Source organism: Bicyclus anynana, chromosome Z (genome assembly GCF_947172395.1).
Source record: "Bicyclus anynana chromosome Z, ilBicAnyn1.1, whole genome shotgun sequence".
Lineage (NCBI taxonomy): Eukaryota > Metazoa > Arthropoda > Insecta > Lepidoptera > Nymphalidae > Bicyclus > Bicyclus anynana.
Window position 1 is genome coordinate 10,606,767 of NC_069110.1, and position 12,480 is coordinate 10,619,246.

Genomic DNA, 12,480 nt, shown 5'->3' on the forward strand with positions numbered 1-12,480 from the left:
TTTTCAAAATCGGTTCAGTAGATCCAGATATAACCCCCTACAACCTCACAAATTTTACCTCGTTATAATATCAGTATTTAAGTATAGATGAATATTGTGAATATCAGGAAAAAATAACTTCAAGTTTAATGGCACCTCCCTTCATGGGGTTGCGTATAATGTGCTTGGATGTCATGAAGCGACATCTAGCATCATACATTGAAACTTTTTCACTTTTCTTGGACGAGCCACTGGAATAGAAACACTGATGTAGAGAACGGTAAAAGAGCGCCCTCTACCTGAAGAACATGACGTTTTATCGCCAGAACCTGCGCACTAAGGCTAAGGCATCATGACATGGAAAATACTGAAGCTACAGAGAAAGTGCACTGCATGTAAGAGAGTTTAGACATGACAAAAAGAGATGGACACACCAAACAATTATAAATTGAAGGATATCAGGCATTATGTCAGGTAAATGTGTATCTAGTATCTATAAATTAATAAGACACAGCGTTATAATAAATATCTTGACTCTTTCGAAAACACCGTTTCTTAAAGTTAAGAGTTGCCACAAAGCTAAAGGGTCTGGCAACTGGAGACATGATTACTCATGATATCCCGTAGTAATTAAAAAAAAATCTTATTGTTCTTCGCGCCAAAACGGTCATAATGGTCTATATTTTATCTGTGTAATGACGTCACGTAAAGCCTTAAATACTAAATGTATAGGTCCAGACTGAGAGAAGCAAACAATTGGATATGCCTTAATTTGACGTTTATTTCTCTAATATGATATCAAGAAACATTGTAACGTCACAAAATGGACGACAGCGATTTTAACTTTTGGAAATTTTTTTATATTAAGTTTTTCAAGAAATCCTTAACTTATATTAATTAATATCGATATATTGCGGACCCTTAATCCATGTAAGTGCTATACGAAATTAATATTGCTTATATTAAATTTTATATAAGTCAAGTACCCTGTTGCTGATTGTTTTATCGACGCATATACAACATTAAAATTTTTGAAAGATTTTAGCTATATTAAAACTAAAATTTTATTGCATAGTATAGTCATATGTAGATGTTGTTTCAATCAAATATTTACTGTCATACAACCTTTTCTTGACTTGTCGACTATATTAGTTATGTTCGATAAATTGTCTTTAGTTACGTCCAATTTTCCGTAAGTTCTTAAGTTATGACATAACTTAATTGACTGATGGATTATTGAAGACAGCTATATTACAGATTTCAATAGTACAAATATCTGCGATTGTTTATTTTTCTATCTGTATATTTTTTTAGATATAACTTAGCATACTACGACAAAATTTAAAAGTACGTCTTCTTTTCGTGCTTCATACTCATCGGCACATTGATTGCCATCTGTCGAAATTTTTCAAAGCCATATCATACATTGGCTTAGTGTTAGGGAAGATTTTATACAGCATACTAAAACACGGTATGCATATGTGATCAAAAAACTCCACCTGAGAAAAAACATACAATATATTAAATAAGTAACGAATTGCTTAATATTAAAATAGATATAGGTATATCAACTTTTGCCGTGGAGACCCTTGGCCAAAAAATTCGCAAAAAGTTGCAGTGCAAAAAACTGGTGACAGAGGGCTAGCTCATTATTAACGCAAAGGATCAGCGTGGTTGTCCAACGTACAAATGCAGACAGTAGTCTTGACTTGGATATTAGGCTAATACTAATTACATAAAAACTAGTATCGTACCCAAATTCACGGAAAAAAAATGTCTGACATTTTTTGAGGAAAACGGACTTAGATTAAGTATATAGTTTTGTATAAGATATATACTATATATCTTTATATACTAAACTACTTTCTATATACTTTCTATATACTAAACTAGAAGTTGTTGACCGTTCTTTACACCATTTAACTACACAAAAAGTAGTATTTTTACGGAGCTCTTTAAGACGAACATGTTTAAAACTGTGAAACATCGAATCTATAGAGTTTTTATAATGACATTAGATCGTTGATCATATATATCAAACTTTGACAGAAAAGTAACATCTAGTGAGGCAGGTCCTTATGTAATTAGTCTGAGCTATTAGTATAAGTTAGCTTAACTGCCCTCTAGTGTTCTTTCTCAAAAATAAAGACTAACCTGGCTAACACATTGCTGTTTTGGTTTGTTTCTATCCATCATGGGCATAGGAGTCTGGCCGGCTTCGCGTTCTTTGTCACCTTGACCATAAAACTCCTCAAATATTACTTTAACAGTTTTATTTTGTATATCCCAAGGTTTTGCAGATGCAGACAGGTCGGCAGCTGTCATTGACAAATCCATAACCAAAGATCTAGAAGAATACAGTACAACATACACATAAGTTATCATTTATACCTATTCAAGAAGGTAGGTAGATATTAGCATAACAACATATAATCACCTAAATATATATTACTTCCCATTAAGAATTATTCTCGAAAGTCATATTGAATATTAATAAAATTATTATTAAATATGAATATAGAGTTTTACCTGTTACTAGGAATGTCCCAATTGAAACTTTGATTTTCTGAATTTTGATTAACTATCTTATTTAGTTTAGATAAATTATTCGGAAAAGCGCTAAGATCTGTCGCTAGTATGCACTGTTTCATGTATTGCAAAATTTCTTTATAATCGTTACTTGATAATTTGGAGAAGATGTTTAGACCGTCCTAAAAATTACTATAATTAATATGTAATTATTAATATTATAAATTCAGTTTTAGCCAACGTAAATAGCCAGCTATAATAATTATAATGTGTTACTATATTAGGCATCTCTCACACTGGACGTCTACGAGCAGAATTATTGGCTAAAATGATCACGTTATTTGAATAGACAATTGACCGCTTCAACGACCGTTCGTGATCATAACCGCAAGTCTGACCGTACCCCAACCATTACTTTTATGAACATCGACTACGCGTTGTCCGTGGTCGCTTAGTGCAGGAGGTGCCTTGATATTGTCATGACGAGGGCATGTCGTCACCTGTTGTAGAATTGTCACTGTTATACTGAAATGATGATGTTCTAGAGCTGAAGATGTATACATAGCTGCCAATGGTGATTTAGTATCTTTCAGGTATTTGTTATTGTAGCCTCGATGGTCCAAGTCGTGACAAAGACATGCCACAAATAGCGCTAGTTTCTAAAAAAAAAAAAACTTATTAATATACTGAAAATAAAAACTTCTACATATTCAGCTACTTTTGGTTGTACTGTGTATTTTATTTACGTTTTTTATTATCTATTAAAATTAAATGGAAAAGAACGAGAAGTTGATATTACGAATCGTAAGTTGGACTTATTTAAGTTACTGCGAAACATTACAATGCTAAAAACTTCATAGAAAGTACATTTTTTTAGATAATATATAGAAACAGATAAAAAATTTAATAACCATTGTGTTGAACTTAAAGCCGCCGTCATATAATAACGTTGAAAATATTTTATTATATCTACACTACCTACAAAAGTACACAATTTTTCTTACTGCATATTTGGAGGCACAAAGAAAAATTTAATTTGCTCTTACCATATTATAGTTAAAGCGCTGCTCATGATCATTTTTCAAAATAACGTACATAGCGTGTGCTACAGACCATCCATGATCAAAATTGTGATAGGGTACCGTTCTATAATTCTTTTTTACCGTCAATATAAATTTTGTGACAGTCATACTATCAAAAGACGATAGCCCAAAAAGGTCATCGAACATTGTTATTACAGCTTTACATTTTTGTAAATGATCAAATTCATAAGGATCCAAGTAAAAATCATTAAAAGTTGTCCAATTATCATTCTGGGTTTCTTGTACTTCTTTTACTTCTTGGTCTTTACAAGTGTTATGGTAGCATAACATCTCTAACGCCACTTTGAATCTTTGTTCATTTCTTTTAATTTTGTCATATAGTTTAGCGTTGTACAGAGCTAGTCCAAAAAATATCGAAAACTTTTCAAATGCAACCTCATCCTCGCGATTAAAATCGAAGTTATTTATTTTATTTACCATTTCAACAACGCCTATAATTTTCTCTCGAACTTTGATAGGCATACACAATATACTTTTTGTCTTATACTTAGTTGCCTTATCCACCTCACTAAAAATTATTATTAGTTAATTACATTCTATCCTTTCTAAAATTAACTCAAATAATAGAACCGTGGGAGAGTTATATACAGATACAATATTATTTTTTTATAAGGTACCTGTGTACCTGTGTGGTATCTGTGCTTTACTAAATAGAATAGTCTTACCTGTTGAATCTTTTATCGGCGTAGGCATCGGTAATATTCAACGTTTCCCCAGTTAATGCTACATGTCCAGCTATTCCTTGATTAATGGACATTCTGATTGGTTGTGTAAGATTTCTTTCTTGTCCGTGATCAAATTTCAAGTCAAATACAGTCGATACGAGTTCAGAATTATCATTATCTATAAGGAATAAAGACGCTCTTTCCGCGTTAACAAGAAGTTGTGCAGATTTTAATATATTTTTAATTAATTCATCAAGAGATACCATCTTCCTAAATATCGCCCTAAAAATGTTTATATTTTATTAACATATTGTAATTTTCATAAATGCTTTATCTTAATCGAAATTTGTAATAAAAATTTAACTTCCACTTACTGTACAACATTTAGTAACAGATCTGACATATTGCTTTCCTTCTGTTTCATTGAAAATAATTTGATGTAATGAAGAGCAGCTACAATATTAGCACATATTTGTACATCTTTATCATCGTATGCCTCTCTGATGCGCCACATTTCAATCACGTAGATTGTGTTCCCACTGTTTAATAAAGGTTGATAAAGTAAATAATTTGCGTCTTCCTACAACAGGTAACAATAATGATTATTAAAAAATCGCGATTGACGTTATCCAGAAAGGTTGATCATCCTTAAGCTAACACTAACCCAACAATTCAAAACTTTAATTTAAAAAGACTCTTACCACATTTTCAAGACCAAATTCCCTGAGTGAATTTGTGGGTATTTTAGGAAATGCTAAATCTGTATTTTTTGAAAGGCGTATGCTCTTTTGTGTATTTGCCACATTCCGTACCAATGCAACTATATCATCATCTGTGTTAACAAACTTTCCACCTGTTAGAAGCTAAAAAGAAATATATGAATCAAAGTATTTTATTTAGATCTTTTTTTTATTTGTGTAGTAAATACTTATATTTAATTTCATAACTTAGTTTTTTATATACAAAATTTATGTTTAATACCACGCTATAATTAAATAATAATTACTATCACGCCACCGGAAAACCCACTTTTTAAAAGTGAGTTTTCCGCCACCTTTTTTATTAGTCGCTGTAAAAATACTCGTACAAGATTTTTTCATTACACAGAGATCTTACAGTCCTAAAATGCACCCACTGTTGGAGTTTTTTTAGAAAAAAATCAGTTTATTTATGATCCTATCTTAAATTTCATAAGCTCTGTTTTTATTTTTATTCATTTTACAACTTCGCGAGCAAAATTTGATATTTCTAGTAATCTACACAATCGATATGGACGTCAAAATCAAAACTTAAATTTGAGTTTCGATTTTAATTATCTACATGTTTTTCCAAATTAAATGACACCTATTCATATATCGCCGTGACTGTTAAAATATGGTTAAAATGTTTGACGAAAAAAACACTTCTTGACTAGTCTATTAAAGAACGAGAGCCTATAATATCCAGACATCCTTCATTTTATGAAAGCTGAAAGTTTGTTAGCCCATTTTTCTACCATAGGCACCTAAACACGATAGCCAATTGAGGAGTTTGGATCGTAGTGGCTTTGGAAGGAAGGTTTCAAGGGTATAGACCCTCAATTGTTCAAATTGAAATCCTATATTTTTTGTTATTGAAAGAAGAATGACATATTCATTCAGACTCATCAAGGTGCTGCTAACGAATTTTTGCTGTATTAAAATATTATAGATGGCTCAGGATTGTGATGTTTGGAAGTTCCTTCAAAAGGCCTAAGGTTTGCAGTGGATGTCCATCGGCTGATATGATTCATGATGATGATGAAAATATTATAATAAATTACTTACATTTAATGAATCCATTACAAAACAATTCACTGAAGAATCAGAGTCGTCGGACACTATTTTGAAAATTCTGAATGCATCTGTGGCCACTGCCCTTTGAATATAGCGAGCAAATATGAGTACAGTGGAGTGTTCATCAATATTTTGTTGTTGTAATTGCTTTTCCAGATTCTGAAACAAAATTTGAAATGTTAGGTTCCTTGAAATGGGAATTCTAACTCGTCTAATCATTTTTAGCTGTGCAGTTTTTCCTGAACAGTCGAAATGTCAGTGTCAACGTCCGCGTGTAGGCAAAATAGAAAACTCCACAGTTGAACTGACAATCTAATCGAAATATCATAAGAATAAACTGCACCTACAGTTAAAAATAAAGGTTACAAAACGGACTACATAGCTTTCTTTGTTTGTACGAATGTTTAACGTACGCTACGTTTTTTAACAAAAAAGTGATCAATAAAGTGAACTAGGCCTTTTTTTATTTTTTATTATTATGGGGTATATTGCTTACAAAATCAAACTTACTTGAAAAAACTCTGTCGAAGATTCACCCTGAGTTATTATACTTGCATCATGGGTCTCTCTAGTCTTCTTCTGAAATAAGAAACGTTTAATCACTGTGAAAGATAATCATGTTATAGGACTCAAAAGGTGATTACAAATATAAGAAAACTAATGTCGAACAAAGATATGATTCTCATCACTTGTCAGGACAACTTAATTAACAAATCCAACTGTAACCAAAATAATACCCTAGAATGGCAGAGAATGACCTTGAGTGGAGTCACGTACTTGTGAACGATGTGTGTAGGGTTAAAGGTACCTTTGACTGTATACAAACACTCCCCTTTTCCACTCAAGTCACTCTCCCCGCCTATCTTAAGTAACCCATAAAGAATTACACAACAAGAGATGTGGACGGCTCGAACGCCACGAGCACACTGAAGCCAACACGAGATCGAGCGACGTCATATCCGTCACAGACTACTATTTCCAACACTAAACGGCGATAACAATCAAAACCTTTGTATACGTTATATTAGCAGTACCTAAAGTTGAAATTTTGAGAAGATGTTGAGATCCTTGAGTACCTAAACAATCTAGTAACGTAAAATACCTATGCTATGCCGTTTTTGTTTCCGGAAATAGAAAAAACTGGACTCCTATTAAGGTTTTAGTGATTAAAATTTTAGAAAACTTAATGAAGTCGCAAATGTTCAAATCATTGTATTAAGTTCGTTGTTTTTATCTATTGAATGTTTTGCCACCATTCGTTTTTACTTGACTGCAAGGAGGGTTATGTTCTTCGCACGTATCTTGTATGTATGTAATATTGTTTATTACCTCCACCTTATTATTTATCTTCTAAAACACTGTGTCCTTAGATAAGTGAAGTTAAAAAAAACAACACGACGACTGTGACACACTTTGAGACTCGAGGTAAAATAAAAAAAATCTTTTTATTTTTAGGTTATTTTAGGTAAATGTATGGTTAATGTGAATCCTAAAAATAATAAACAATCACAAATGGCTAAACATACTCTTACTTAACATCATAAAATTTTTGTACGCCAAGAACTTACCCGATAAGTCTCAACTTTTTTCTCCAACCAACTTTCCAACTGGTCCACAGACACACTTTTCATGACATAAGCTTCCAACGTTTCTTGTTTGTGGTCAAGGTGGTTTACAATACTAACATCGGTTTTTCTAGATTCACAGCATCGCGCTATTTACGAGTAAGAAGTCACAAGTGTTATTTAGTTAATAGTAAAAATATTAAATAAATTAACCGCAATTTTTTATATACTAGCGGATGCCCGCGACTTCGTCCGCGTGTAAATCGATGTAAGCTTTTAACCCCACACCTTCTATTTATATTTTCGCGTGTTTTATATACCTATAATAAATAATCTACAAATTTTACTAAAGAGGAAAGGTTTGATTGTTTGTTTGTATGCATGAATAGGGTCGAAACTGCTGAACCGATTTGAAAAACTATTTCACTGTTGGGACTCTATCCCCGAGTGCTAGGGGCTATATTTTATCTTCGTATTCTTACGGGAACGGGAACTAGTAGGACGAAATCGCGTGGCATCTGCTAGTATTAAATAAACCAAAACCCTGAATGGGTTAAACGGAGATAAAAAGCACTATACTATTTAAAGCTGGTAAGCTTTAAGTAGTCCAGTGATAGCAGATTCGACTGGATCTCATCGACAGACATACTCCTTCAGGACAATATGGGTCTGCCGTTGCCCTGAAGGAGTTGTGTTGTGTTGTGACCACATGTTGACAAAGTCGTTCTTCAAGAGCTCATATTATGTGAGATACTTAAGCATCTGTCCTATTCTCCGGATCTTGCGAACCTTTGATAATAAAGAGGATTTTAAAAACCAACTCAATCTTCGAGACCCGACAACGTAATGGTATATACAAACAGGTAAAGGAAATGCCGTAAAAACGTCAACGGCGAATGAATAAATACATATATGGTCAACATATTGTATAACCAAGTTTTTAGTAAGTCTAAGTACAATATCTTATTCATACCAAATGGCAAACAGAATCTTGAAAAAGCACTTCTTGATTTTTTCTTCTTCACCTCTCCTGGAACATATTCGTTTATCTAGAATCCATAAAAACAGTAGTAAACAACTAGTTTATACAACTTACCAAAAATACTATGGCTTGACAAGTTTGTTGATAACTCTCCCATGATATGCGGGCGACGGGCGGAGAAGGACTACGCGGGTGTGAAGTCGTGCGAGCGGGGCATAGGGAAGGACTGAGTGGGTATGAAGTCGTGCACGCGGGGCATAGCTACCCCACTCCCGGCCCCCGCAGACCATCGTAAGTGTTACGCCAAATTCGTACGAACAAATTTGGCAAGCTATAATAAATATTATGTAGATAGGTCAAAGACATATGTCGCTGATATACAGGGTGTCCCGTAATTAATGGATCAAACGCAAATTATAGATACACAACCTAAACTAATTTAAATAATTTTGAAAAAATCCCTAGGGTTGATTTTTCATATGTTTCTATTTTGAATCGGTTTTTTATGCTCTATAGCTACTGTAGTTAGGATTTAAATATCTGATTGTTATTACTGATTAAATGACTAATGTACTTCTATACTAATTTTAAAAATATTTTTTTCATTTTTATTTTTTTTTATTTATTCAAATTTTCTATTAGATTAATCTAAAAGAAAATCATAAAATTCACATATAGTCAGTCGTTTTAGGTTTTATCTGGGGAAAAATTCCTAGTGAGCAGAAATTTTGTATACACCTTTATTACGGTGTTATTATAAGGATGTTAAAAATTTACACACACAATGTCATGCCGGCTAAAAAAAGTTTTTTAGCAAATATTTTGCGATCTATTGCTGGGAGTTCAATAGAGTTCCTTATAAAAAATTTTCCTCATAACATTGTCTACAAAATATGTCTTATGTAGTTTTCTCTAAAATTAACAGTTTTCGGATTAAACCGCTAAAAAAGCGAGTACAATGAAACATTGAATACATGTATTTGCGAAAAACTGATTTTCATAACCTTTTGACCTTAGTAACTTTTTTAGCCGGCATGATATTGATGTCAATTTTTCACATCTTTATAATAACACCGTAATTAAGGTGTATACAAAAATTGAGCTCACTAGGAATTATTCCCCAGATTTTTGTTTGATTTTCCCCATATTTTTTTCAGATTTAGATTTTTAAATTACTGGACTAAGAAAACAGTCGTAAGCAATGGCATAAAATGTTTAAGTATGCAGCGTTGCGTATTGTAGGATTCTTCTAACTAAATTATTATTACCCATTGTTCTAGCGAGTCGCGAACGTGATTATCTTACAAATCGTTAAGGTGAGACTAAACAAGCCTCAATAGCTCAACGGTAAGAGCGGTTATATCTACTCATCACCAAGAGGTGGTGGTTCAAACCTCACCCCGTTGGTCTATTGTCGTACCCACTCCTAGCACAGTCTTTCCCGACTAGTTGGAGGAGAACAGGAATATTTTTCATATTATAAGAAATATGGCAAATATTCTTTAAAAAAAATAATAATGGTCAATAAGCTGATAATGGTGATAAACCTGCTGATTCCTACCTTAGTTAGGTGAACGATTCCATCTTGTACTTCAATGATTGCACCCGCCGTGTCATCGCTTGGATCTGTCATTTCACTAAAACATTTAACACCAAATATAACGTTTATTGCAATTCTGTAACAAACTCATCTATACAAAACAAACAAACTCTTCAGGTTTATAATAATATTATTTTAAATCTGAAGAGTTTGTTTGTTTGATTGATTGAACGCGCTAATCTCAGAAACTACTGGTCTGATTTGAAAAATTATTTCAGTGTTAGAAAGCCCATTTATCGAGGAATACTACAGGCTTGTATTCATACGGGAACGGAACCACGAAGCCGCTGAGGCATCTACTAGTTTAAATATATACAGGGTGCTGGGGACTTGGGTCGTATTTTCCATAACTCTAGGGTTATATTCATTACCGAAAATTAATTAAAAATGTTCAAGGAAAATGACGTGTTCTAAATTTAATATTTTCGGGGTAAATAATACTTATTTTGTAAATAGATCTTAAAATGTTTCCGCTAATACGCATCCTTATAATTATGACATATCCAAGTGTTACGTATTTTAAAATGCAAGGATATGCAATACATAACGGCGTATGTTAACATGGATAGTCGGATTTATTTTAATTACTTTGTATGAAAACATAAAAGTTTTTATTTTTTAGTTAAAAAAATATTAGTTATTTAGTTTGGCTCCTATAAATGGACTCGTCAGCACCTTGAAGTTATGGGAAATACTCCCGAGTATATAAAAACGGATTAACAGCACCAATGCTCTTGCTCTTAATTAATTTAATTTAATTGACATAACATTACTAGTCCGGTCAAATTAAACCAAAAAATAAGAGTAAAGTTACCTAAATTCCCACCAAGCTGAAAATCGGTACGATTGTTTAAAATATCATTAAAAACTAAATTTGAAAGTTCCCCATCTTTCCTCTGTAAGGAAAAAGTTTTATTTAAGGTCAAAGGTCAAAAAATGTGTTTTTCGCGATTTTCAGCAAAACGGTATATTTTATCATAAAAATACCTGAGACAAAATTGTAGATCATAAAATTATCTACAAAAAATTGATAAATACTTTTTTTCTACGAGCCACCGTTTTTGAGATATAACGATTCAAAAAGTTGTAATCGGATTATACCTAATACATTTTAGTACTTGTGGTAGAGAGCTAAAGCTAGAGAGTTTGTGTTTAATTGATAAAGTTGATAAGCCTTGAACAAATATTACAGAAACACTTTCAGCAAAACGTCTTATGTGAATGGTCAAAAATGGTTTCAAATTAGCAAAAATAAATTAAAAGTATGCACTTTTACTACTAATGCAAGTATAATGGAAAAATATCAGTTCGCAATACTTTTTGACTTATTGTACAAATAATTGGGTATTACATTTAAGTAGTGATTATTATCTCAAAAATTAAATCAATGCGAACGAGGTCGCGTGTGTTTATGCATGTATAATATTTGTTATCATTACTATGTATAAAAGTTATATAAATATGTTAACACATAAAAACTTATTTTCCGATAGCATTGGCAGGTCAAGATTTTTTTATTTTTATCCTTTTTTAACTGTTACAAGCTTGAAATGATTATCAATTATCATTATCACAACTAAATTTTTCGCTAAGCATTACCACATGTTGTTATTAATAAAGTATGCAACAGCTATATTAATTAATATAAAAAATCAAAACATTTAAAATGACTAACCTGTGTTTGTGGCTCCTCTTTTTAAACTGCAGAATGAAATGAAATTCGGACACTTATTATCAACGACTTATATTGTACCTACGTTATACGCAAATGATAAACATGCCTACTCTATAGCGAGGCACAAAAACAATAAGCACTTTGGGGTCCTCTATACATATTGGTCGCCCAATTAATTTACTGAAGCTCAGTCCAGTCACGTTATCAATATTTAAGATATATTAAGCCGGCGATAACATTAAAATAATAATTATTATTTATTGAACAACGCACTGTTAAGTCACTCACATCTCATGTGCCAGTATCGATACGTTTACTTAATCGGAGTATTCCTAGAGCTTACATAGCACGAGTTGTAGCAAAAAGCGTACTAGCATACATTTTAATCGCTGTGCACATGTTTTCTATGTATTCTGGGTCAAACTACTATTACAAGCACTTAAAAAACTTACATACATGTACATATGATACTATCGATGCCCTCGACTTCGTCCGCAAGAAGATCGTTGTGAACTTTCTTTGTATGTGACATTTTTTCAATATAAAATGGTTATAGTAAGTAAGGATA

General features: G+C 32.5%; 1 protein-coding gene across 3 annotated transcripts; it reads right to left on the bottom strand.

Moving 5' to 3' along the window:
• Nucleotides 1-535: 535 nt before the first annotated feature.
• Nucleotides 536-12,251, bottom strand: LOC112047835 (probable 3',5'-cyclic phosphodiesterase pde-5). Of its 3 annotated transcripts, none has more exons than XM_052890718.1 (14): nucleotides 11,913-12,251; nucleotides 10,199-10,274; nucleotides 8,629-8,704; nucleotides 7,659-7,804; nucleotides 6,601-6,669; nucleotides 6,082-6,249; nucleotides 4,981-5,139; nucleotides 4,651-4,856; nucleotides 4,277-4,558; nucleotides 3,555-4,119; nucleotides 3,009-3,167; nucleotides 2,509-2,690; nucleotides 2,134-2,326; nucleotides 536-1,478 (listed from the first exon to the last, which is right to left on the bottom strand). In XM_052890718.1, exons 2-14 carry the CDS (start codon nucleotides 10,268-10,270, stop codon nucleotides 1,353-1,355), a joined length of 2,403 nt encoding a protein of 800 aa, XP_052746678.1. In that variant the 5' UTR covers nucleotides 10,271-10,274; nucleotides 11,913-12,251; the 3' UTR covers nucleotides 536-1,352. The 3 variants fall into 3 exon arrangements, with proteins under 3 accessions (XP_052746678.1, XP_052746679.1, XP_023940868.2); XM_024085100.2 differs by having other exon boundaries at nucleotides 541-1,478; nucleotides 4,978-5,139; nucleotides 11,913-12,250; XM_052890719.1 differs by lacking the exon at nucleotides 3,009-3,167 and having other exon boundaries at nucleotides 538-1,478; nucleotides 4,978-5,139.
• Nucleotides 12,252-12,480: the final 229 nt, after the last annotated feature.